At 35.6% G+C, this 27,505-nt stretch overlaps 1 protein-coding gene across 1 annotated transcript; it reads right to left on the bottom strand.

Moving 5' to 3' along the window:
* Window positions 1-23,559: 23,559 nt before the first annotated feature.
* On the bottom strand, window positions 23,560-26,294 carry LOC149254673 (triacylglycerol lipase OBL1-like). The gene is made up of 5 exons (XM_089457063.1): window positions 25,856-26,294; window positions 25,447-25,703; window positions 25,315-25,348; window positions 24,522-25,195; window positions 23,560-24,124 (listed from the first exon to the last, which is right to left on the bottom strand). Exons 1-5 carry the CDS (start codon window positions 26,145-26,147, stop codon window positions 23,810-23,812), a joined length of 1,572 nt encoding a protein of 523 aa, XP_089313189.1. The 5' UTR covers window positions 26,148-26,294; the 3' UTR covers window positions 23,560-23,809.
* Window positions 26,295-27,505: the final 1,211 nt, after the last annotated feature.

Here is a 27,505-nt window from a genome sequence, read left to right as displayed (position 1 = left end):
TTCCTAGAAACTAGGAGACTGTCCCTTGCCCTGTTCTGGCTGAAAAATAGGTCTTGGGACAGAGCTCATAACTTCTCATATAAAATGTATTTCGAAAAACTGAAGGAGGATTTTTTGAACCAATCCATTCTGAACAAAAACCTCTCTTGTTTTTTTGAAACATCTTTCCTACCGCCCAGAATGAGTCTTTGAAAAACAAGTGTAAAAATATGCTTGTGAAAAACTGCACCTACAGCAGTTTCGTAGCGCAAGTTTGATCATTCGTTTCTCTCAAATAATAATGGATTTGAAGAAAGTGGAAGAGTTTTTTGTACTTCAGAATCTTAGGAATGAAAACCTCTTTCACTTTTCAGAGATGAGTTTTTAACTGCTTGTTAATCCCCTTGGAAGTCGACTGCTCTTTTCATAACATAAAACTTTGGAGTTCATAAAAGTCTTTCCTTTCCTTGTTTTGCCTTTGCTAGACACTTATACTTCGTGAATGCTCCCTTTCAGACCCTCCTCTTCAAATAATATTTCCCTTTGTCTTACAAAAATGGTCCATCAAATCACAATATGTAGCTACAGCAGTTTCATAGTGCACTACGAAACTGTTGTGCATTACGCATCACTTACAGCAGTTTCGTAGCGCGCTACGAAACTGCTGTGTAATTTCAAAAACACGGCTTACATGCCAAATTTGACTGTCTTGAGCTTCTTTATCTTGAAATGTCCTTCTCATTTGCCTTGAAACTTGCTTGCCTTGCTTGAGCCTTCAAAGAACTTTTATGTATGCTGACCCTGAGTTTGCCAAGTGCTTCTTATGCATGAAAGGAGCATGACAATAACCAAGAACAAATCTTTCTTACCTTACCCTTTTCCTTTCAAATTTGTTTAGTGATAACAGGTTGCGTGGTGGAGGAAAAGTAAGAGTATACATCCTTGACAGAAATTCGACCATTCAATATATGTCTGCCCCATACCAAAAGATCCTTGTTCTACAATAAGGTGATCCCAACTTGACATAGGAGATTACGATATGTCTCCCACTCCCCTTCCAGATATTGGGGGATGCCCAAATGTCAAGCATGAGGCAAAACATTGGAAGCAAGAGGAAAGTGACCAACCATAGACAGATTAACAAGTGTAAAGATCCCTTATTGGTTTAGAAAGTGTATTGTGTGGACAAAGAGGAGGTGGGAACAAGGAAATCCCTTAATAACATCCATCCCAACATGGATACCCTAGCCATTGCCCACCAGCCAACAATGATTATTACAAAACCACAGAATAACATGTTAGAAGCTTATCCAAATGATAGATGAGTTGGAGTGTATTGGAGCCCCTGCAGCCACCCACTTCATCTCGTGATGATGGAGATATTTGCTTGAAATTATGTTATGCCAGAGACCGCTTTCTTTGAATGACCTGGAAAAATTAGGGGTCAAGAGAGCAAGATTAAACCTCTTAGAATCCAGCATACCCCATCCACCCAACATAATGGGCCTAGAAATCACATTTAGGCGGATGAGATGTATTTTGCTGTCAAGTTTAGTTCTGGACCAAAGGAATTTGGAGATAAGGGCATCAATATTGTGAATGATTGCTTGAGGGATATAGAAAAATGCATCCAATAGACCATGATACATTGAATAATAGATTTAATCATGATGACCCTACCCCTAATCGAGATTCACTTGTGATCCCAACAGGTCAGCTTCTTTTCAAATTTTTTTAACAACCATGTCTAGTCTTTGTTAAGATATTTCCCAGGTTTTAGGTAACACCCCAAGTATTTGAGACCCGCTGACATAAGGTGGATTTTCACCCCAAATGAAGAAGAAATATTTCTAATCTATTCTGAGTCTACGTCATTCCATTCTTGTTTTTGTTAATGAGTAGACCAGAAGTTTTTCCAAAATTGTCAAGAATAATGTGGAAAGATGTCCATTTGTCATATGTTGACTCCCTTGCACCTTGGACATCATCCACAAATAAAATGTGGGACAGAGAACAATTTCTGGTAACCTTACAACCGGTTATAGAGGCTTCCTCCATTTTAGCCTTTATACCTCCGCTAAAGGCATCCATAACCAGTGTAATGAGTAATGGAGACAACAAACAACCTTGGCAAAGCCCCTATGTATTTTGAAGAGATGGGTGGGCTCACCATTGATAAGAATTTCCATAGCAGCTGAAGAGAATCATGCCTTAATCCACTGGACATGTTTGTGGGGAAACCAACTTTATATAAGATAGTGATTAGAAATTCCCAGTCGACACAGTATGCCCGAATAAGATCAATTTTCATGAGACATGATTTTAAATTTATGGTTTTGATCAAGTGCATAGTTTCTTGTGCAATTGCAAAAACATATGTTATTCTCCTGTTGGACAGAAAACCAAATTGCTCCGATGTAATGTGAGGAGATAAAATATTTTTGATTATGTTTGCAAGAAGTTTATATATCATTTTGTATACACTATTACATAAAGATATTGGTCTATATTCATCAAAAGAACGAGGATTATATTTTTTGTGAATTAGAGTAAGAAAAGTTGAATTTATAGCACCTGGAATGTGCCCAATAGTGCTTATAAATGTTTCTATATTCCTCTGGGGTATGATCATCCCTCTTCCTGAACAAACAAGAATCCAGTCAATAATATTATGTAACTTCTCTTTTTAATACTATGCTACTATTCACCAAGTTAGGGTAATGGATTTCAATTGAAAAGTTGGAAGACAAGAGGTCTCATCACGAGCTCACTTGTTTATTCTTGTTATATCTCATGAATGACACTGTCATTAGCTGGTTACCAAGCCAGGACAATGACCCTCAACTCATTTTGAAATCAATGTAAGTGCTTTTAAATGAGTCTGAATCTATATATAATAGATTAGACACATGCATGTCATTGAGTTAAAAGGAATCCCTTTCGAGGCTATAGATGCTTACTAGCAGCAGGGCCATGTTTGTGGTATTAAAGTTAATTTTACATTATGATTTACTTGGTCATTTTTTTCCTTTCCCTGAACTCATTATCATACCTCTCTGAAACGACTTTAATAACCTTTCAGTAATGTGCTTTTGAGTTCTATATTTCATAAATATGAAGTTTTTCATGGATGTGGGACCTTAGTGCAGGTGATTCACATTTCTTGAACAAGAGGAGCTTCAACTATACAATTGGGTAACAGTAAGATGGTCATCCTAGGAATCTATCATTTATTCATATTTTTTTCCCTATTTCTATCAATTTTAATGCCTTGTCCTTCAAATATTGTCACTTATATTTATAATAATGAGGCTATTGAAAGTGAAGGCCTACTAATTTGGATTTCTCTTGAGATTCTTTGTAGAAATTTTGATGGCTGGCTATATGATGGTAACACTATCCATGTAGTAATGACATTGTTATCTTTCTTTGGGTAACCTTAATATCATATTTTATTTTGGAATCATTCCTAATGGTGAACAACTAAAAAACAAAGTAGTGTGTATTTCCCTTCTCAGAACAACCATATCTAAGCAGAGTAATTGTTTATTATACGAAGTTGCAGGAACATTATTACAAGTGCAAAGGTCATCCATATATGTTTTAATCTTGTTCTTTTGCAAAGGAGTGACAATACAATAATTGATTCGCTTGCATGAGGACATGCATGATGATAAACATGGGGGGATGTCAAACCTCCATTTTGTTTGGTTTTACATTACTTTTTGCTATTAAATCCCTCACGGTTTCATGGATTCCTGTTGGGATTTGAAACGTTGACAGAATATGGTTATTATTGTGGGTTCTCTGAAACTCAACTCAAAACAAATGAATCACAGATGTCTAAAATCCAGAATTATTTCCTTGTACGGAGTGGATACATGGAGTGAGATGATCCGGATTTCGACAGGAACGCAATAGATTACAGAGATAACCATAAATACAGAGATGCGATAACCATATACACAAAGATGCAGCGGAAATAATACTTCATTTCATTAATGGAAAATACTGAAATATGCTTACAGACAGAAATGGAAATAAACTAGCTAGGGCGATGGTAGCTTATCTCTGAGAAGAGATGTGATGGCTACATGCCTCTGAACTGTTCCGAACTCCATTACAATGAGGCTCGAAGGCCTATTTATTGTTGAGAAACAATGAAAAACCCTTCACATCCCGAAACCTAACCCTAGAAGATGAAACGCCAAATTGTGGGCCCCGTTTGGGTAAATTGGTACATCAATTTCCCGGGGTCGTAACTTTGGCATACGATCTCTGTTTGACGCGTATGATAGCTCGTTAGAAAGATCTATCCGAGTACTACCACTTTGGGAGGCAACATCGGTCCATGGACCCATGTTGCCCCAGAATCCCAAAAAAACGTCGTTTAGGACCTCAAAACGGCTCCGGAAGTTCAGGACCCGAAAAACTGCTAAAAATAGTAAATTGTGCTACAATTAAGGAAACTAAAAAGACAGAAAGAGACAGTTGTGGGGGTCCAAATGGGTTGGTGGGTGGCCGCCAACATCCACCTGGATCATGAGATCATTTTACACGAAAAAATCAGAATGAAGATAGCAAGAAGAGATGCAGACCTTCCTCTCATTCAGCTCTTCTACTATCACCATTCAAAAATTATCTTGATGATGGATCCCTGTTGGGATTTGAAACATTGATAGAATATGGTTATTACTATGGGCTCTCCGAAACTCAACTCAAAACAAATGAACCACGAATGTCTAAAATCCAGAATTATTTCCCTGTACGGAGGGGATACATTGAGTGAGACCATTTTACTTGAAAAATTCAGAATGAAGATAACATGAAGTGCTGCAGACCTTCCTCTCATTCAACTCTTCTACTATCATCATTCAAAAATTGCCCTGATGATGGATCCCTGTTGGGATTTGAAACGTTGACAGAATATGGTTATTACCATGGGTTCTCTAAAAATCAACTCAAAACAAATGAAATACAGATGTCTAAAATCCAGAATTATTTCCCTGTACGAAGGGGATACATGGAGTGAGATCATTTTACTCGAAAAATTCAGAATGAAGATAGCAAGAAGAGTTGTAGCTCATTTAGCTCTTCTACTATCATCATTCAAAAATTGTCCTGATGATGGATCCCTGTTGGGATTTGAAACGTTGACAGAATATGGTTATTACTATGGGTTCTCTGAAACTTAACTCAAAACAAATGAACCACAGATGTCTAAAATCCATAATTATTTCCCTGTACGGAGGGGATACATGGAGTGAGATCATTTTACTTGAAAAAATTAAAATGAAGATAGCAAGAAGAGTTGCAGACCTTCCTCTCATTCAGCCCTTCTATTATCATCATTCAAAAATTGTCCTGATGATAGATCCTTGTTGAGATTTGAAACATTGAAAAAATATGGTTATTACTATGGGTTCTTTGAAACTCAACTCAAAACAAATGAACCACAAATATCTAAAATCCAAAATTATAAATATAACATAAAAATTTAAATTAAAAGAAAAATTAATTTGTGAAAATTTCAATAAAAAATGCTTATCTACCTCTTTTTTTAATTATTTAAAAATATTTTATTAATTTAATTTATAAAAATTAAACTCAAAAAATAAATACATAATCCCCATATCTCCTTTAAATTTTCATTTTTAAAATGAATAACCAAAATTACTATTATAAAATTATTATAACATTTGAAAGTGTTATAATCCATTCATTCAACCAAAAAATATACTCTTTTGGTTCTCATACTTAAATCGAGGTGTTAGTGTCAGTCTTTGCAGCCTTCCTCCAGTGATCAAACATGCTCTTACAAAGTGATTTTAAGGTGTCAATGTCAAATTTTGTCATTTCAGTGAGTCTTCAAGCAAAATTTGGTCACTAGGCATTAGGTCTAGGGTTTGATTTTACCATTGTCAAATTTGTCCAAATGTCGGTCCATATCACTGTTCAGCTGAGTGTACCATCATTCAGAGAGTTTTCATTATCATGTCAAGTCCCACTGGGTCATTTTACACCTTGTTCATGCTTTAGTTGCGCCTAGGTAAGGTCATTTCCCTCTCCTAGGGTTTTGAAGGCAATTTCTCTTGGACGGTCAAATCATTAGCAAAAATTGTATCCTGATGTTCATACACCTTCCCCTATCCTTAAAATACCTTATCAAACACTTCCCATCACTGAGATTCCCCAAATTCTTCATTTTCGCACAAACCCTAGTTTCTTGCTACAACTTGGCAGTTTTCTAGGTCGGGCCTGTGTTTTGCCTTTTTGGACCCCTTCCCCTCACTCAATTTCAGAGATTCCACTTTCCCATACTTTCTTAACTTGATGGTTATGTTATATGTTGTTGATAAGTATGTTATAAGTTAAATTTTTGTTGTTATATGATAGTTAGCTTGATGATTAGGTTATATGTTGTTGATGAGCATGTTATATGCTAACTTATTGTTGTTATATGTTAGTTATATGTTAGTTACATGTTATATGCTAACTTATAGAATTAATATCTTGATTTTATGTGTATCATGCTAAATTGGATTGGCCTATGCAAATGGTTAGGGTTATGACATTAAGGTATGAGTTAATATGTTGTGATATTATGTCATACTAATCTAGATTGACTGTGCAGATGTGATTATTATGTATGAATGATAATTGTTTACGAGTTTATGATGTGATATGGATATCATGATTTTATTTATGTTTGAGCTAATTTGTTGTGAAGTTATATCATGCTAACTAGATTGATTGTGTAGATAAGATAGCCTCCCCTAAGATACATCAAGGTATGAGTTTGCTTACGTCGTCTACCTTGTGCTTGGATGTTTGATTGTGTCTTCTATTTGGTGTTTGAGTGTTTGGTGTCTATTATGTCGTCTAGTTGATTAATTTAACATGGTACGTTTATAGTTTGTTTGAATGCCTGATTAATTGTATAATATGAGTATGTGAATATAAGATTGCATGAAGGAATGATATTGCTTTAAGGTGATTGTATTAATACATATGTGTTGAGATAGTTTATATGTACTTGAGTGTAAGTAGGTGATAGTTGTAGCATTATGTATTATGACTGATGAATGTAAGTTGACTATGGATTATGACATGATTGTTAGTCTTGGTAGAGGTTGATTTCAAATTGATAGATATGATTATATTGATGTTTAGAACACGTGGTTGACATGTGTGAGTAGTTGCAAGGTAACATGCTTGGTATTAGTGTGACAAGTTAACAACTGATATGTTTATATAACTAACAATTGGGTGATGTGACAATACATAGTAAGACTCGATTGCAACAAGGTAAAAGGTAAAAACGAGGAATTGGAAAAGAATTCCTTTGGATATGTTTGGAAACCCTAATTCCAAACAAATGAGTGCTTTGCATACAAGACATCCTCTTAACCCTAATCTTGTCTGACATTAGGTGGATATGTGCTAGACTCATGAACATGTACTCGATAGGTTTATTAGTTAGTTGCTAGTTATAGCTGGATCCATAAATGGATTGGAGTCCCTTGAGAGATGGCTTGGATGTGTTCAGTTGCAAGCAATGTGCTTGACATAGCAAGGTAAGGTAACTGGTGTATTGTATATTTATTTACGTGCCAACATTTATGTATTTATGGTAGTATGATGCAGGGGATTGAATGGCAAAGAGACTGCAACAAAATATTAAAATAAGGCTTGGGTTGAACTTTCCTTTGGAAGCACTGGGAACCATAGGGATTGAGTAATGGTGTCTGCCATTAGTCTTGATCTTTTGGTATTTTGTGATTTTCTTGCACTTGATTTGTAGTTTTGTTATGTCTAGTGCATGATCATGCCACTTTGTTTGTGATGTTGTATTGTTATTGCTTTCATGGTTTTCTTCTTGTTTGTTTCTTGTGCTTTCCTTTTAAGTTTTGAGTCCTTGGAATTGGTTGGGAAAGAGGAAAGTTAGTGGAGCTCAAAGAGAGCTGAATGAAATCCAGTAGGCAATGTAAGACTCAGATGAAGCCGGTGCATGTATAAAGGAAGTTGAAGGCAAGATTATGACAACTAGTTGGACTGGTTGGGTCCATTGGTGTAAATGGACGATGATGGGACAGTCATGGGAAAGGTAATTAGGAAAGGTGACGTAAATGGTTTTGAGGCACCATATGCCTTAGCTACGTTGAGAATTTTTTTTCTCGAAGTTATACATGGGTTGCATGCATAAAGGGAGTTTTCTTAACCTTGATCTTATGATATCAAGTAATTGCGTTGTGATCGTGATTATGTTGATGTCTATATGTGTATACATGTATGTATGTATGTATGTATGTATGTATGTCATGTCTGACAGGGTCATCACGAATCATGATTATTTTATGCTAATGTTTATATGCACATATGTATGTCGTTTACCGACTAGATCATTATTATTTATGTTGATGTTTATATGTATGTATGTGTATGTATGCATATCATTGTCTGACATGATCGTGATTGTTTATGATAATTTTTATGTATATGTATGTATGTATCCATATATCTATGTCACTGTCCGACAAGGTCATCGGGGATCATTCTTGTGGAAGAATGATTGCTTATGTAGGTGAATTGAAAGAAGAGGTTCCTAGTCTTACGAGGAATCAAGTGGGAAGAGTAGTCATGAAAAATATATGAGGTTAGTATCGTGTGGTTATGAGTTAATATTGTGTGATTATATTATGTCTATGTTATGGACATGCTATACCGAGGGATACATTAACAGAATGAAAACAATGTGCTTTGCAGCATGCTAACATTTTCATGGATGGTGGAGAGACACTGGAAGCAAGGTTTCTTGGTAGAGACAATGTGGTTTTGGGTATGTGGTACTACTGTTGTGCATATGTTGTACATGTTACATCTGTGATGTTTTGCGCATACACCATTATGTATATATATAGTATGTGTACATGTTGTTATGCAATGTTATGTACAGGGTGGTACACATAGTGTTGTGTGAATGTTGCATATGCAATGTTGGGTATAGATGGTGCTATGTACATGTTGGATATGTGGTGTTGTGTACATATTGTACTATGTGCATGATGGATATGCGGTGTTGTGTGCATATGGTGTTGTGGGGATGTTGGATATGCAGTGTTGTTTACATAGTGTGCTCTGTACATATTGTATATGCAGTGCTATGTACATATGGTGTTTTGTCCATATTGTACATATGGTGCTATGTACATATGGTGTTGTGTGCATGATTGTACAAGTGGTGTTGTGAGAATTGGTGCCGTGTACGTGTTGTACATATGGTGTTCTGTGTAGGTGGTGTTGTGTACATGTCATGCATATCGTGTTGTGTACATATGGTGTCATGTGCATATCGTGCATGTGGTGCTGTGTAAATCTGGCGTTGTTTACACGTTGAACAGGTGGTACGATGTACATGTGGCATTGTGTACACGTTGTGCAGGTGTTGTCGTGTACATGAGATGTTGTGTACACATCATGCTATGTATAGGTAGTATTGTGTACATGTTTTACATGTGGTACTGGTGTACATGTGGTATTATGTGCATGTCATACATGTTGTGCTATGTTGTGTACATGCGGTACTATGTATGTGCATTGTGTAGTTGTGGTATCATGACATGTGTACTCGTTGTGTTGTACATTGGGTGTAAGTATATGTATTGTGTGGCGTTGTAAATTGGGTATAGATGTATGTATTGTGTTGGACATCAGGTTTAGGTCTATGTATTGTGTGGTGGTGTGCACTTGGTGTAGGTGTATGTATGTGTTATGTTGTACACTGGGTGTAGGTGTATGTGTGGTATGTCAGGTGTAGGTGCATGTATTGCATGGTGTTGTATATCGTGTGTTGTTGTATGTGTGTAATGCACACTATGTGTATGTGCACATGGTTGAGGAGAAATCACTAGGTGTTTTTGGGTGTGGAAACCGATCTAGAGTGCGTGCGGAATAAAGAAAAAGGTAGAAGCTAAGGATTGATTAAAGGATAAGTATAAATATTTTATTATGCATGTGATTTATGATTCTGGTCTATGATCATTACATGTGATCTATGATTCTAGTTTATGATGGTTACATGTGACTTATGGTCTTGATCTATGATGGTTGTGTTTTGAGCTAACCTGATTTGATGTGTTTATACATGATGATTTGGTCAAAGATGCTAGTTTGACTTATTGTGGCAGGAAGTAAACAGGATTGCAAGTGTACCTTATTGACGAGCTACCAATGAGGTATGATTTTAAGTTTTTTCAATTTATTTTAAGTCTAATGGAAGTTATGTGCTTGGTACAGGAAGTGCGGAAATTCCCAGTTGGGTGGTTGAAACTGACTACAAGAATTAACAGCATCAGTGAAAGGAATTAAAACAAACAACAATATGCTGGTAAAGCATTCAGAGAGCAGGGACATTGTGGGAAATTGGTACCCAATAGTGTCCATTGATTGCCATGAGCATGATATGACCAACATGGTGGTTTTAAAGCAGGTATATGCCTTGGTTTATGTATCTTTTGATGTGAGGAAGGCTTGCCAAGGGAAAGACTGCTCGAGATGGGGGTGCCAGTAGAACTTGGAAGGTGAGTGACTGCAGAAGGGGGTGACCAGATTGCTCGAGGGACTATGTAGCAAAGAAAGGAAGGTCGGGTATATATATTTTTTGGTCATTAGCATTGCCAGATGGAATAAAATGCACGTTGAGAGTGCACCCTGGAACAATGAGTAGGTAGCTGTTCCCTGAGAGGACAAGTGGCGCACAACTATAGCGCTGGATATTGGATGAAGATTTGGCTTTACAATGGATTCTAGACTTCTTGGAAAGGAGGTGAATCCTGGTACTACTTTTTAGGGTGGAGGTGTGAGCCTTTGGATTCCATTGTTGCAGATGTAGGCATCATATCCTTTTATTTGTTGGTTGAGAAAATGTGCATATGTGTATATGTGTGTATTATTGAAAATATTGTATCGAGTTGGATTTATAAAGCTCCATAGGCAATATGATTATTAGTTGGGTGAAGCAAATGTGTATGTGAGTATATGTGGTTAATTTATTGTAAATATCATAATGAGTTGTGTTATAAAGCTCCAATAAATGGTATGATTGTCATGTTTTCAGCAGTGGTCATTGTAAATACTGCAACGAGCTATGTTATAAAGCTCCAAAGGAAGTATGTTTTGTTTTCAACAGTCTTGTTTGTTATAGGTGTCATTGAACACTGAGGATGGCGTCCCCCCAAGGGGGAGGTTCTGTAACATCCCTAGTTAAATCCATGTAAAAATATATAAGGCCACGGTCCTGGGACACATATTCCAAGTTGAATAGTGGGGAAGACATCCTAGTGGGTGTTCATTTAAGTTATTATGGCTAAAGGAAATTGGAAAAGGAAATGGCTAAGGTTTTGGAAAGGCAAAATGGCATTTTTGGCACATTTATTTGTGAAAATAATTGAAATTAGGAGAAAAGGGAGGTGAAAGGTCACAGGTTGCATGTGAAGAAGAAATTGAAGGAAAATAATGGAAATTGAAGAAAATAGAGGCCTCATTCATAAAAAAACTTCTGAGGATCAGTGGGCAGACTTGGTTAGTGTAAGCTTGGTTAGTGCAGTTTTGGAGCTCTCTATCTCTATTCTCTCTCTCTCATACTCTTGGACACATATTTTTCATGGAGCACTCTCAGAGAGTGTGGCATGCTTGGAGTTTTGGAGCAAGAAGGAAAAGGAAGAGCAGGAAAGCGCAAGAGGGCATCAGGATCAACAACTACAATGGGTTTTACTTGCAAGTACCGAGTTGCATGTATGTTTTCCTCACTAGTTTTGGCATGCATGACGCATGCATGTGGTTTCTTAGTTATGATATGTCATTGGCATGGAGGATTTCATAGATTGACAGTGGATTTTCCTAGCCTTGCAATTTACTGGATAACCATGGTGTTGTGGGTTCATTTGCTTTTTTTTCTTTTTTTTTCCTGGTTGGTTCTCATGTTTCCATAGCTTGGGTTGAGTTACTAGTTCCTGGATCCTTGGTTGGAAAAATGCTCTGGAGTCCTGTAACAACTTGGGTTGAGTTACTAGTCCTGTAGCCTTGGTTGGAAAAATGCTCTGGAGCCCTTGGTGGGTTGAGTTACTAGTCCTAGAGCCTTGGTTGGACAAATGCTCTGGAGCCCGACGACAGTTGTGGGTTGAGTTACTAGTCATGGAGCCTTGGTTGGAACAAACGCTCTAGAGCCCTGGAAGGCTTGGATAAAGACCAATCTGATGATGGTTTTGTGATGTATGACCATGAGGTGGAATCATTGTTTGATGGGTTGAGGTGGTTGGCCTCTGGAATCCCTGGATGGTTTTGGATTGATGTGTTCTATGAGATCCCACATTCATGCTTGGAATATGGCATGAGGGTGAATGGTTGAAGAGAGATTTGGCTCAACCATTCTATGGTCGGGTGGAATGTGGAAGTCCCATCTCAGGTTTGGATTTTGCATCATCAATATGAGGTTATTTCTCCTTGTATTTCTATGAGTATTATACTGGTTTATATGTGGATCATATGGCTGTGATTTCATTGATATTTATGTTGTTGTTATGATGGTTATATATATGTTTTATGGCAATAGCTATGTATGACTCTCATCGTGCTTTTACTTGTAAATGAATGAAAAATGTATCTATGACCTAATGGATGAAATGACAGTTGATGTGTTGAGCCATCAATGTTCCTTAGGGATTCTTAGCTAAGTATGAGACCCCTATGCTCAGATATGTTATATACACCTTTAGATTACATATTCGTGATATGTTTGATGAAATGCCTATCATGGCTAGTAGGGTCCAATTAAGGTCTTATTAAGTGATTGCGTTTGTATTGTCATTTCCCCGTCTACTTAGAATATGAACTTATTAGAATTGAAATAATCTCAAATCCATAGGAAATTGGTGGGCGAGGAGCCACTTGGCACGAATATAATTTAACTTGAGGAAAAAATGGAATTACACATCTTATTGTAAAATGGACCATTTTTCTATAAAAAAAACTTATATATCATTTCCCCATCTAATTAGAATATGAACTTATTAGAATTTGAATAATATCAAATCCCTGGGATATTGGTGGGTAGGGAGCCACGTGGCACGAATCTAGTTTTATAAATTTATTAAAAGTCAATGCAACCTAAAAAACTCTGTAAAACACTACAACTACTGATAAGCATTCTAAGTAAGCATATTCCCTTGAGAATCAATCTAGGCTATCAATTAAAAGAAAAAAGAAAAAATCAGCAAATCCTTATCCACCTTAAGTTGAAATAGGAAACCTTCACCAATTTAAAAAATAAATAAAAATAAATAAGTAAATAAAAATGAAATAAATAAGTAAATAAAAATTCATTTTTATTGAAATATATCTAAACTTTAAAATATCAATGAATTAATGAAATATAATATACCACAATACATTTGGAAAAAACACTACACTTTATTTTTATAACATATCCCTTTTATATTTTCAGAATTCCGTTTTGCATTTAAACATATAATAAATTTATTATATAGAAGTATCTTATAAAATAAAATTAATTTATTAAAAATTGATTTTAAAAATAACAAGAATTTATTTTATTTCATTTTTCTCAAATTTTTACCCAATGTTCGAGAATTTCTTTGAGTTTTGATAATTTTATATTTTAAAGTTCATATAAAATTTAATTTTTTTATTTATTTAATTTTTTTTAAAGTAGAAATTCTATTCATCTGGCAAAAGAGATATACATCCAGAGTAACAAAAAACAGGTGGTCTCACCCTTACGAGGTTTGTTGACCATTGTTTGTAGCATGTGACAAAAATACAGAAAAGAGAGTAAGGACATCGTCCATAAACATGAAGGCCACAACCACCAAAAGACAACCAACACAAAGAAAGCACTTGAGGACATGCTAGCCATCCAACGTGATGGACGTTGGGTTATCTGGGGCTATTCCTGGAGGAGGCGGAGGGTGAAAGTTCTAGTGTACATGCCCTTCAAAGTGCGGCATCCATGTATCCAGCTTTTCCACTTTTTATGAAAGATGGTTTTGGCCACGCCAAACCACCACCACATGCTCTCTAACCAGACACTGAAAGTAGTGCATCCTATCCAGAGTGGCCACCAGCTCAGCATGCTCCTCCCTTCAAATCCTTTCAGTCGACTCCACCCAATTTAGCAAAGTTTGAATTAACTCGTGTCAATTCCTCAAACAATAGTGTTGAATTACCAAGGGGCTAGGAGATGAACGTCTACCAAACCCTTGGCTGACCTTACCACCATGCCGCACACCACCATGTCGGTGAGGTTGCTGAGACCACCCTCCATGACGGGTCACCTTCTCGCTACCATCGCGACCACCACACACTCCAACACCCATCTGTCGGGAGCGACCGACAGTCTTGCCACCCTGGCGTGTCCCAGCTCCCACCACTCCCCACTCCATAGATTGAATTCACCTGTCATGGTTCTTGTGCCCCACTGAGTCTGGCTTGGTAGGGAGGGAGGAACGCTCACGCCGACGGGAAGGTCGCATGTTGAAAAGACCAACAACACCACTACCTGTACCCAACTCAAGAGAGTTGAAGCCACCGACAAACTTTAGGGCCCGACCCACTGTAAATCGCCAAGACCGCCTGACCTAGAGCCCAAACCTCCCGTCACCCAAACTACTCCACAAAAAACCACATCCAGCAACTCGGATACTACCACTCCACCAATTGTGCACTCCAAGTTTTCGGCCCTTCAGAGCACTAAGAGCTTGAGAAAATAGAGATAGAATGGACGGGTTAATCTCACCCTTGGCCGAAGCTCCCCAAGGGGCCTCTCGCAGACCACACCAGCATACCTCCACAGTAACCTTCAGGGAGGCAATTTCACTATCCCCACAACACACAAGAAAACACCCACTGAGACACAAGGCACGCCAATTCTCGGTCCAAACACCTGAGATAGAGTATCCCACACACAACCATCGCCACCCCCAACAACACCACCAACTATACCACCTCCAACAACCTCTAATGGACCAACAACTCGCACCTTCTAAATTCCAACGTAACCAGAAATACCAACTTACCCGAACCACCTTAAGTTGCACTATGCATGCACAGAAAATCACGAGGTGCCGCCTTTGGAGAAGAACAATGATAAACTTATAGTGCCAAGAGTAAGATGGGAATCTCGAGAACTGCCACCTTGCTCTGAAATCCAATGCCATTGCTTTTGTTTGCTCGCAGAATACCAACCGAGAGCACAACATTGAGTTAAAACACCAACACAAAAGCCATAGCAATGAGCCATGCCGCTCCTTAGATCTTTGTCGTCCATTCTCATCGACACATTAAGATGTTTCACACGAGCGCCTTTACACCCCAAGTATGTCGGTTCAGATGAGAGGACAGGAAGACCTGTCCCCCACTTGCTCGCTAGTTATTTGCAGTCATGGGACTCGATTTGAGTGAGTACAATGAGAATGAAATTATTTATGTTTTATTGGGCTTTTAATTAGAACTAACCAAATATGTACATTCATTTTTTATGTTGTCTAATTATTAGAGGTTTTGGAGATTTTGGCCACTAATTTTTTTTTTTTGTCAAATCTTCATTTTTGTTGTTTAAACTAAGTTTTTTTGCTACATATATGAATTTAACTCCTAGAAAAATCTCTAGGCACTTGCATTGTTGAGAGTTCACAACTCAAACTTGTGATTCCAACAAATAGATTCTAAGCAATTTTGAGCAAAAAAGGTGCCGGAAAACCCTCCATAAAGTCTAATAAATAGCCTATGACTTGTAACTATAACCCAACATTGTTTTTATATTTATAGAATATTTTATTTTATTTCAAAAGGAACTCGAACATAATCACACATCGCCTTCATAATAGGATGTAGAATGTACCTCTCGACTCAATAATGGTTCTCTTATACCATCTCTTTCTTTAATTTACAAATAACTAGTACAACCAAATTAAAAATATTAATGTGGTTGATATAGCGGAAGACTTCATAAATATAACAAAAAAAATGTTGCAACAAAAAAACTATTGCAACACAAAAAAAGCCTTACCAATGCACACATTTACCTCATTGACCATGTATAAAAAGGTTATGGGTTTTAACTTGAGAAAAAAAGGAATTCCACATCTTATTGTAAAATGGACCATTTTGCTAAATAAAATTTGCTTCTATATTAGTTTCCCCATCTAATTAGAATATGAACTTATTAGAATTGGAATAATCTCAAATGGATCGGGAGCCACCCAACACCAATATAACTTGAGGAAAAAAGGAATTACAGATCTTATTGTAAAATGGACCATTTTGCCAAATAAAATTTTCTTATATATTAATTTCCCCATCTAATTAGAATATGAAATTAGAATTTGAATAATATCAAATCCCTAGGAAATTGGTGGGTAGGGAGTCACGTGGCACAAATATAATTTTTTAAATCTATTAAAAGTCAATGCAACCTAACAGACTCTGTAAAACACTACAACTGTTGATAAGCATTGAGAGTAAGCATATTCCCTTGAGAATTAATCTAGGCTGTCAATTAAAAAAAAAAGTCAACATATCCTCATCTACCTTAACTTGAAATAAGAAACCTTCAGCGATTAAAAAAAAAAATCATAAATTATTGAAATATAATTAAATTTTAAAATATTAATGAATTAATGAAATATAATATACCACAATACATCTCCAAAAAACTATTGAAATATAATATTTCTTTGACTTTCGATAGAAAACTATCCATGCTCGCTATTTTGTTTCATATTTTAAGTTCATATAAAATTATGTTAATTTACATGTATTTTGGAATATTTTATTTATGACAAATTGAAATATTTTCACCACATTTGGATTGTAACAAGGAGAACTCCTTGAGTGAGTACACTGAGAATGGAATTATTTACATTTTATTGGCCTTTTAATTAAAACTAACCAAATATGTACATTCATTTTTTATGTTGTCTAATTATTAGAAGTTTTGGAGATTTTGGCCACTCAATTAACTTTCTTTTTTTTTGTCAAATCTTCATTTTTGTTGTTTAAAGTAAGTTTTTTACTACATATATGAATTCAACACCTAGAAAAATCTCTAGGCAGTGAGATTGTGGAGAGTTCACAACTCAAACTTGTGATTACAACAAATATATTTTAAGAAATTTTGACCAAAAAAAAGTGCCAGAAAACCCTCCAAAAAGTCTAATAGATAGCGTGTGACTTGTTACTATAACCCAACATTGTTTTTATATTTATGAGTATTTTATTTTTATTTCAAAAGGAACATGAACATAATCAGACAATCACACATTGCCTTTATAATATGATGTCGAAGGTACCTCTCGACTTAATAATGGTTCTCTTATATCATCTCTTTCCTTAATTTACAAATAGCTAGTACAACCACATTAAGAATATTAATGTGGTTGATATAGCCGAAGACTTCATAAATATATAAAAAAAAATATTGCAACACAAATAATGCCTTACCAATGCACACATTTACCTGATTAACCATGTATAAAAAGGTTATGGGTCAACTTTAACTTAAGAAAAAAAGGAATTACACATCTTATTGTAAAATGGACCATTTTGCTAAATAAAATTTGCTTATATATTAATTTCCCCATCTAATTAGAATATGAACTTATTAGAATTGGAATAATCTCAAATCCCTAGGAAATTGGTGGACGGGGCCTAACACAAATATAATTTAACTTGAAGAAAAATATTAATTTCCCCATTTAATTAGAATATGAACTTATTAGAATTTGAATAATATCAAATCCCTAACAAATTGGTGGGTAGGGAGCCACGTGGCAAGGATCTAATTTTTTTAATTTATTAAAAGTCAATGCAACCTAACAAACGTAAAACACCACAACTATTGATAAGCATTGAGAATAAACATATTCTCTTGAGAATAAACATTGAAAATAAACATATTTTCTTGAGAATAAACATATTCTCTTGAGAATCAATCTACGCTCTCAATTATTAGAAAATGGTTATTTTGTTTCATATTTTGCACAGTCAGCTTGACGATGACGAGGTAGGTCACATTCCAAACACACATTGTTATCAACACGGTACTCTATATCTGCAACACGCCTAACATTGTTTTACATACAAATATCTTTTCACTCATTTTTATCATCCCACTCATATCTTGTCACTCATTTTTATCATTCCACTCAAATAAGTTTGACATATCCCTATAATCCATGTTGCGTTTTCAAATGTTTTAAACGTTAAATTTAAAGTAATAAAAGATAGAAAAGGTTCCCTGTCACACCATCATGGCTCATGCGGCTAAAGGCTGTCAAAATTAACAACTTTATCTTAAGAAATAAGCGGGACAATGACGATGAGTTATAACTATTATTTTATACCATGCATCCATTAATACATCCATGTTCTGTAATATTCCTAACGTTCTCCGGGCGGTGAATTTTAGTTTGAATGTGAGAAATTTTGTGTCCAATGATAGTTAAAGTGCGAGACTCCGGCGATATATCCAAGATTATTGCGGACAGGATTAAGCACACTCTATCTAAATATATATCTCCCGAACAGTTTAGTTTATTACAGAATAGACAGATCTACGATGTTGTAGCTATTGTTTAGGAATGTCTTCATATTATTCACACAAAAAACTTAACGCTGCGGTTATGAAATTATGAATGTGGGCTTGCAGCAGGCATATGATTGCCGAAACTGGGGTTATCTGCCGATGGTTTTACATAAATTGGCTTACAGGGCAGGAACATATAATGGATCATGGCATGCATCTTAAATGTTAGATACCCACTCGATTTTTTGGGGCAGGCCCAGGGCTCAGACAAGGATGTTCCCTTTCCCACTATTATTCATCTTGGCAATGGAAGGACTCAGTTTACATATAAAAAGAGTTGTGGCGGAGGGAGGCTTCAGCGCTCTGGTTCTGGTTCGAAATATCAGAATATCACATAGTTTTTTGTGGATAATGTGCTTTTTATGGGTATGATCAATAGAATTACCTGGTTCGCAATATTGCACATCTTCTACAAATTCGGGAATGCCATTGGACTATACATGATCATCAAAAGTCTATTATTTTATATGGCAATGGCAATATGGAGGATATGGCATACACCTAAAGATTATTCGGGGTGGACGCTGATAGTTTGGTGTGTGGTATGAAATATCTGGGGTTTTATATCAAGCCCAACAAATACAAGATAAATGACTGAATGTGGTTAATGGACCGCTTCTACAAAAAGATTTCTGGGTGAGACTACAAAAATCTATCACTGGGTGCGTGCATTACTCTCACCCAAATAGTGATCACACAACTGGGGGTATATTGGTCCCATCTACACTGCCTCCCGAGTACCATCATCATTAAACTTAACATAATCATGGCAAAATTCATTTGGTCTGGATCGACCATTGCACACAAGTATCATTTGGCTAATTTGGCATCCATCACTTTACCAAAAAGACTAGGTGGTTGGGGGATTCTGGATTTGAGGCGTTTCAGATGGGCTTTGCTGCAAAAAACTCTGTGGAGAGGTATTTTTGGGGAGGGCATTTGGGCAGACATTATTAGACGTAAATACCTCAAAGATAGAGACTTTACTGTCTGGATGCGTGGGGAGCTCATTGGGGTTAATACGGGGTCAGCAATATGGCTCAACTTAAATAAAATTAGACAAAGTTTTCTACACAGCATATAATGGATCTTTGGATCCGGGCATAAGATATTGATTGGTCTGGATCGTATATTGGGAATGGGACGGGAATTACACCCCTCGGACGGGCTCATTCACTGCATCAATGATATGGAAATATTTTTTTGGAATCAAGCCATTAAGCAGTGGAATGGTGATATTCCTATTTGGAAGGGGTCGAGGGAGATGGGCCTAGAGGGTTCGGTGGCTCGGGAATGGGAACATATCAGGTCTGAAATGAGACTGGTTGGTGTCTGTAGGGAGGAAGAAGGTGATCGGATTGGATGGCTTGGGAAAATGAAGGGAGGCGATGTGGAGGTGGTTGACTGTTACAAAACATTATGCTACAACGAATTACACAACATCGAGGTATGTTGGTTTTATAAGTTTTGGAAAACTAGAATACCTATTAAGATCGTTTTATTTCTTTGGCTTTTTTGGAAAAGCAAGAACTTGACCTTGGACAATCTACAAAAGAAAAACCGGTAGGGGCATGGAGTATGTGTATTATGCAGGAGGATGACGGAAGACAACATACATCTTGTTCTTAAATGCCCCATCGCTATACAAATTTGGAGGAAAATTGATGGGCATATTGGCTTTTCCTATAAATCCATTTGATAATATCACTGACTATTTGTGCTGGTGGAGTATACAAACCCCCCAGTGGAGGAACATCCCATTATCTCTTTTTTGGGAAATATGGAGATGACGTAATGGTATTATTTTTGAGAATAATATGGGAAATGAGACTCATGTGGCTGATGGCATTTTGGGTTGGTATACTTCTACAATTACCAACAATATCAGACCTAAGAGGTCGACAAATAGGAAGACAGGTCCCAGGAATACCTACTCGGCTAGGTTTTTTGTAAGGGGGCATATGTGGATGTGGTTTCTGGATCATCATATTGAAGGAGCAAGAATTCTGGGTTCACTGGGGAGCTGGTAGAGGCACTAATACGAAGGCGGAGGCTATGACATTGTGGGGGCTACTTTGGTTCACTACTTTCTTGGACATCCCCACAATTCACATTTATGGGGACTCACAGACTATCATCGACCACGTTTGAGGCAGCATAAAAATTAAACAACCACAACTACATGGATTACTCAGGCAAATTGAGACCCTATGGGGATCTTTCAAGGATCCAACTATTCAACACATAGGAAGGGATTTCAATCAGAATGCTGATAAGATGTCAAAGAAGGGTCTACTTGATGCACTAGACGGATGCACATTGACATAAGGATGGGTGGCAACATACTGGATGTTGGGATTCCACCTCTCCCAAGATAAGTCCCGGTTGGCTATGATATTTTACAACTTGGAAAGGTGGTGTTTATACTTCTCCCAGGATTGTTGCCTCTTGGCTAGGATTTTGATATTGGATATGCGTATGTTTATTTATATATGGCGCTATGATGGACCGATTACCTTGATAATTGTAGGACATATATGTAAATTTGATGATTAATATGTTTTTGTTGTTTACTTACCTTCATAAGATGTTATATTAGAATATATTGAACTATATGTTTCATCTGAAAGGATGGATACATGTTGTTGAGGCCAATGTTTATGCACTGTAAAAAATTCTAGATATATGTATTGTTTTTTCTATATATAAAAAAAATAGTGTTTTTTTTACTCAAAAAAAAAAGTTTGAGAAACTGCATAATTTCAAAACATAATCCATCATGATTTATTCTTTTTTTTTAGAAAGTAAGATTTTTATTATATTATTATTTAAACTTTTTATTTAATCTCTTAAAGTTTAAGAGGTGAGTTAAAAATGTAAGAATTATATCAGTGGAAATTATATTTTAATTTATGATATTTTTAAGTATATTTTACTTTTATTTTTTAATAGAAATAATATTTATTTTTTAAATTGTGTGTGTTTATTTTTTTTCAAATTCATTTTTTTATCTTATTTAATAGAGATTATGATTAAAATAGTTTGATACATGTGATAGAGTAAATATTAGAAGTATTTGAAAGTGTAAGCCAGGGATTTAATCACTATATTGTGTGGATTTTTAATTTTGTGACTATTATACAATAATTTCATGTTTGGAGGAAGTATATAGTTTACTAAGAAAGTTAATGTCAATAATTTTTTTGGAGAATAAGTTAAGCCATAAATGCAGTGAGAATATGGAAAAAAAATCATATAAATATTTTCTAGACACTTAAATTTAGAAAAAAAATATCCAATGTAGTAAAATTTATACCCTAAAACTTAAGGTCTACTAAGAATCAAGATACAAATACCCTTTGCAATGATACTCCTAGAGGTGATACTCTATAGAGCTAGAATTGCAAATACCATTTCACATATGATTGCAAATTTGAAGATTTATGGTTCTAGTTGTAGCTCAATTGACGATCACTCTAATAATGAAAAGTTATGTTTCAAAGAGATTCCAGGTTATGAAGTGTTATGTACCAAAGAGATTCTAGGTTGAAATCCCCAAGGGGTGTATGTAAACACCTAAACGTTATAGTGGTAGTAATAGGAATCAATCTTGTGCCATGTGAGCATAATGCACAACTTCTACCACATGTTATGCAAATAAAATCAACATTTCGGACGTGTGTTATGCAAACAAAAGCAACAATTTCAACCTCGTGTTATGTAAGTGAAATAGACCCAAGTGTTATGTGCCAAAGAGATTTTAGGTTGAAATCCCCAAGAGGTGTATGTAAACACCTAGACGTTATAGTGGTAGTAATAGGAATCAATCTTGTGTCATGTGAGCATAATCCACAACTTCTACCAAGTGTTATGTAAACAAAATCAACATTTCTGACTTGTGTTATGCAAACAAAATAAACAATTTCAACCTAGTGTTATGCAAAAGTGAAATAGACCAGTGCCAAGCAAAGACGAGACCAACCCAATTGTAGATTCCTCTATATATAAAAAAATATATTAAAGATTTATGTGAATTGAAACTTTGATGAACCAAGTTGGAAATAAGTTAAAAGGAATTCCTATTCAATATTATTTCAATATAAAGTATTTGAATCCACTTTATATATTTTTTGGTATAGTCCCCAAGCCAAAAAGGTATAATTATTTTCAATAATTTTAGTGTAGTTGGCAAGTGAAAAGTAGCTATCATTATAAGAAAAAACATTATTTTCTTATAGTTGGTATTTAGGTTTTTGATTTGTGAGTAATAAATATCATGTTACAAAGTATTAAATGCTTGCATGTGCATTGTTGGATGAGAGTTAATTTTGATTCAATGACTTGCACACTGGAACATGTGGAGCATTTAGTCATGATAGGGAGGGCTCAACAATGTCTATTCTTTTATATTTTGAACATTATTCTACACACAATCATAAAATCATAAAAGTAGAATCAATAACATCTTAAAATTAACTTAACTCATAAATTAATAATGATGGCTTTCTTATAAAGTTGCAAGTTGCACATGCATGTGATTGCTTATAGCATAACAATTCTCCAATATCATATTTTCTTCAATTTAAATTAAAAAAAAAATAAAATTTTTTCATTAAGATAAGTTATGAAACCATAGAAGATATGTACATGAAACATATGAAACCATAGAAGATATGTACATGAAACATTTGACTTCGAAACATTTATGAAACATAACTGAACCCAAAACATTAATGAAATATAATAAATCACAATGCATATAAAAAATACTTTACTTTCTGTTTACAACATATCCACCTAGTATTTTCAAGATTTCATTTCCCACTTAAACATATTAATCTATATTAATTTATTGAAATATAATTTATGACATAAAATTAATTTATAAATTTAATGAAATATTTAATTTATGACCTGAACTATTACATATTTCTAAAATTTCCGCTTCATGTTCACTAATTTTCTTTTAGTTTTTTTAGGAAAATCATTGACAAACTATCGATGTTATGTTCCATATATTACAGAGGCGGCTTGACGAGGCCGGTCACATTCCACCACACATTTGTTGTCAACACGTTACTGCAACACGCCTAACATTGTTTTATATGTCATTTCTAGGTTCCTTCTTGACGTCCAAGTAATTCGTCGTTTCCATGGAAAAGCAACCACTTAAGGATTTGGTGTCAACTTCTGGTCCTCCAAGAGTCCAGATGCGTTTGAATACCTGCCTGTCACGCCTAAATTTGTGTCAATATGAGCTGGTCCCACTCTAATTGCATTCACATAGTTGACAGTACAATGTGCAGACAAGCCTGGAATAGCAATTCCAATGCATCTGAACAATAATGCAAACCACCCTTCCTTGAAGTCTTTTCCCCTCGTGTATCCCATGATCAGACTGTGCACCAGCTCCCAAATTGCAGTTACCATGTTCGGAATACAGTACCAGATGGAGAAATTCCTGTTTGGCTCTTCCTCCACAGTCTGCAATACAATGGAAACCCAAAAAGGAAAAAGCTTAATAAATTAGTTTGGTAAAAGACTTCAGAAAAAAAATGGAGAAGAAAAAAAAGGAAAAAGCTTAGTAAATTAGTTTGGTAAAAGACTTCAGAAAAAAATGGGGAAGAAAAAAAATTGGTCGGCATGACTTTTTCTTTAAGGGTGTTTAATATTGGTTAAACACAACAAACATGAATCCTACTTTTAATTAAAAAAATTCAATTTGTTACGCCCCTGCACGCGCTGATTCCCCTTTGAATCTTAATTTGATGGTCATGCTTCTGAGTTCTAACATTTTTGATGATCATGCTTGTAAATTCCAAGTTGCAGAAAGACAAAGGAGGAAGAATAATGGAGCCAAGGGTTCACATGAAATTAATACCTTCTCTTTGTAACAGCTATTGTAATAAAGGCACACTCCAAAATGCTTGAACAGAAACAGTTTATTATCAAATGGCATCCTAGGAACCATATCGTTGCTGTACACCATTCTCAGGTACCTTGTTACAGGTTCATTCAGCTTTATATTCATAAAATTTCCGAATTCTTTATCTCCAATTCTGGGTTGTCCAAATGTATAAACCGCTAATAACTTCTCCATCAGCTGTGTCTTTTTATGTAAAATGAGTATTGCAGGAAACAATACGGCCAGAGCACCACCCAGACTGTGTCCTGTCACAACGAACTTAGCATTCTTGTGCTCTTCCAGCAATCCGCTCAGCCTTCTGCGTATGACATAATAAGCCACAGCTTTTTCCTGGTCTTCTGATTTACATCTTCCAGCGATGTCACGATCCTGATTTACATCTTCCTTCTTGAGATCCAAATGGGTTTTTAAGATTTCTTCATCGCAACGATTTGCCAAACCCATTGCTTCAAGGAACCCTACGTGAACTTTTCCAATAGAGCCCATTTTGTACCAGGAGAAGTCCAAGTCTGTGCTCCAGTCATCTGCATCAAATGGCTCTGTTCCTCTGAAAGCAACTACCACCAGCTTAGCATCTACTGGTTTATCACAGAAAATAAAGGCTTGGGTAGTTTTTTTTGCCAGGTAATCTGTTCATGGAGAGAAAAACATACAACATTACATTCCTACCCAGGTTAAATGACAGTAAGATTCAATTATTAGAAATAAGGGATGAAAATCAACCCATCTCAGGTAATTAAATCCTTACAATTCCAACCATCTAGGAATTCCACAAAATGCATCTGCAAAACGATTGCAAAATAAAACTGTTAGCAAGAAGATTTGTGGAATGGTGACTGAATCCCATGGTCTGGCTAATGAAATTCTGGACCTTAATTACCTTCCAACGTTTTGCAACCACATTTCTGATAACCAACTCATTTTCATAGGCCAATTTGGAAGCCATAATGCAAATATCTGCAAGATATCTGCTCCCAACTTCAATCAAACCTGTCCCACCATTGTAATCTCCATTGACTCCATGATGATGACCCAAAGCATTTATTTCCCTTTTGTCCAAATCCACGCGAAGATCCAAATGCCCAATAGCGCTTATAAACGTTTCGCTATTCCTCTGGGGTTTGATCACCCCTCTTCCTGAACAAAACAAGAATCCAGTCAATAATATTATGTAACTTCTCTTTTTAATATGAAGAAGCTCTGTTTTTTTCTGCTGAAAACAAAAACATCAAAAAGGTTTTTTTTGGTTACTTCAAATGATAACAAACTAGCCGATAGAATATTCGGACCTGTGAGAACTCTGAACACTATTCCTCGGAGCCCTCCGTTATTTGAGAGTAGATTTAACATGAATTCCATACAGGCTCCGACGAAGGCCATCGGTTTGGCTACCAAGTGGAGAAATTTCCTTGCGAGGATCGAAACCGTGATGATCCAGCGCCTATCGAATGTATCATTTGGATCCTCCACATGCTCAAGATAATCAATGAAGTTATGTCCTTTCCGGGAGAAGAAGAGAAAACGCAGGACATCCAAAATCCCTCCATTCTCAGGGCGAATTATAAGATATTCGTTATCCATCTGTGTCTCAGATTAACTTGCTCTGCAATTCCTGCTACTTTCACAAATATATCTTATCCATGTCTGTCTCAGAATAATTTGCTCTGCAATTCCTGGTACCTTCACAAATTCTTACATCACAATACACAAATAAGATATGATCTTAAGTTGAAAATCATGCCTTGATTTCTCTTTCCCGGAAATAGGTACAGTTATTATGGTTTATGCGAACAAGTTGCTTTCTCTTACATCAGAGTTGAGTTGTCGTACGTCAAGGTGGGATGATGAGGATCAAATCGCACATTTACCCGTCAACAATTTTATGGTAAGCGAACAATTATGCATTTATCAGAAGTAAAAAAATATTAAGGTTTTTAATTTCAATTTCAATTGGATGGGGATATGTTGCGTAGATGGATTCGCAAGAGAATATGGTTAGTATATGTTTAGTCTTATTAATGGTTGTAGTGTGTTACAGAGTTTGTTAAGTTGTATTGACTTTTAATAAATTTAATAAATTATATTTGTGTCACTTCGCCCCTGCAAACCAATTTCTTAGAGATTTGAAATAATTTCAATTTTAATATGTTCATATTTTAATTAGATGAGAAAATTAATATATAAACAAAATGGTCCATTTTACAATAAGATGTGTAATTCCCTTTTTTGTCCACTTAAATTAGATTTGTGCGTGGCTCCCCGCCCTGAGAATATTCAAATTCTAATAAATTCATATTCTAATTAGATGAGAAAATTAATATATAACCAATTTTTTGCCTAAGGTTTCTTATTTCAACTTAAGGTGGATGGTGATCTATTGATTTTTTTTTATTTTATTTTTTTAATTGAGGGCCTAGATTGATTCTCAAGGGAATATGTTTAGCATATGCTTACTCTTAAAGAATTTGTTAGGTTGCATTGACTTTTAATAAATTTAAAAAAATAGATTCGCCACATGCCTCCCCGCCAGCAATTTCCTAGGGGTTTGATATTAATGACTTCCTCCATGATAAGTTCCTCATTATTATTTATAACATTCATTTATATATAAGCAAATTGTATTTAGCATAATGGTCCATTACTTTTTAAAAATTTAATAATTAGATTCGTGCCAAGTGGCACCCCACCCACCAATTTCCTAGGGATTTGAGATTATTAGTTCCTCCATGATAAGTTCCTTGTTATTATTTATAACATTCATTTATAATTCCTTTTTTTTCTTAAGTTAATGTTGACCCATAACCTTTTTATACATAGTTAATCAGGTAAATGTGTGCATTAGTAAGATATTCTTCATGTTGCAATAGTTTTTTTGGTTATATTTATGAAGCCTTAGGCTATCTCAACCCCATATATATATATATATATATATATATTTT

This window comes from Pinus tabuliformis, chromosome 7, assembly GCF_031772625.1.
Source record: "Pinus tabuliformis cultivar Carrire ecotype Pingquan chromosome 7, CPIR1, whole genome shotgun sequence".
NCBI lineage: Eukaryota > Viridiplantae > Streptophyta > Pinopsida > Pinales > Pinaceae > Pinus > Pinus tabuliformis.
The sequence above is the reverse complement of the archived record's forward strand: the minus strand, read 5'-3'. Positions and strand labels throughout refer to the sequence as shown.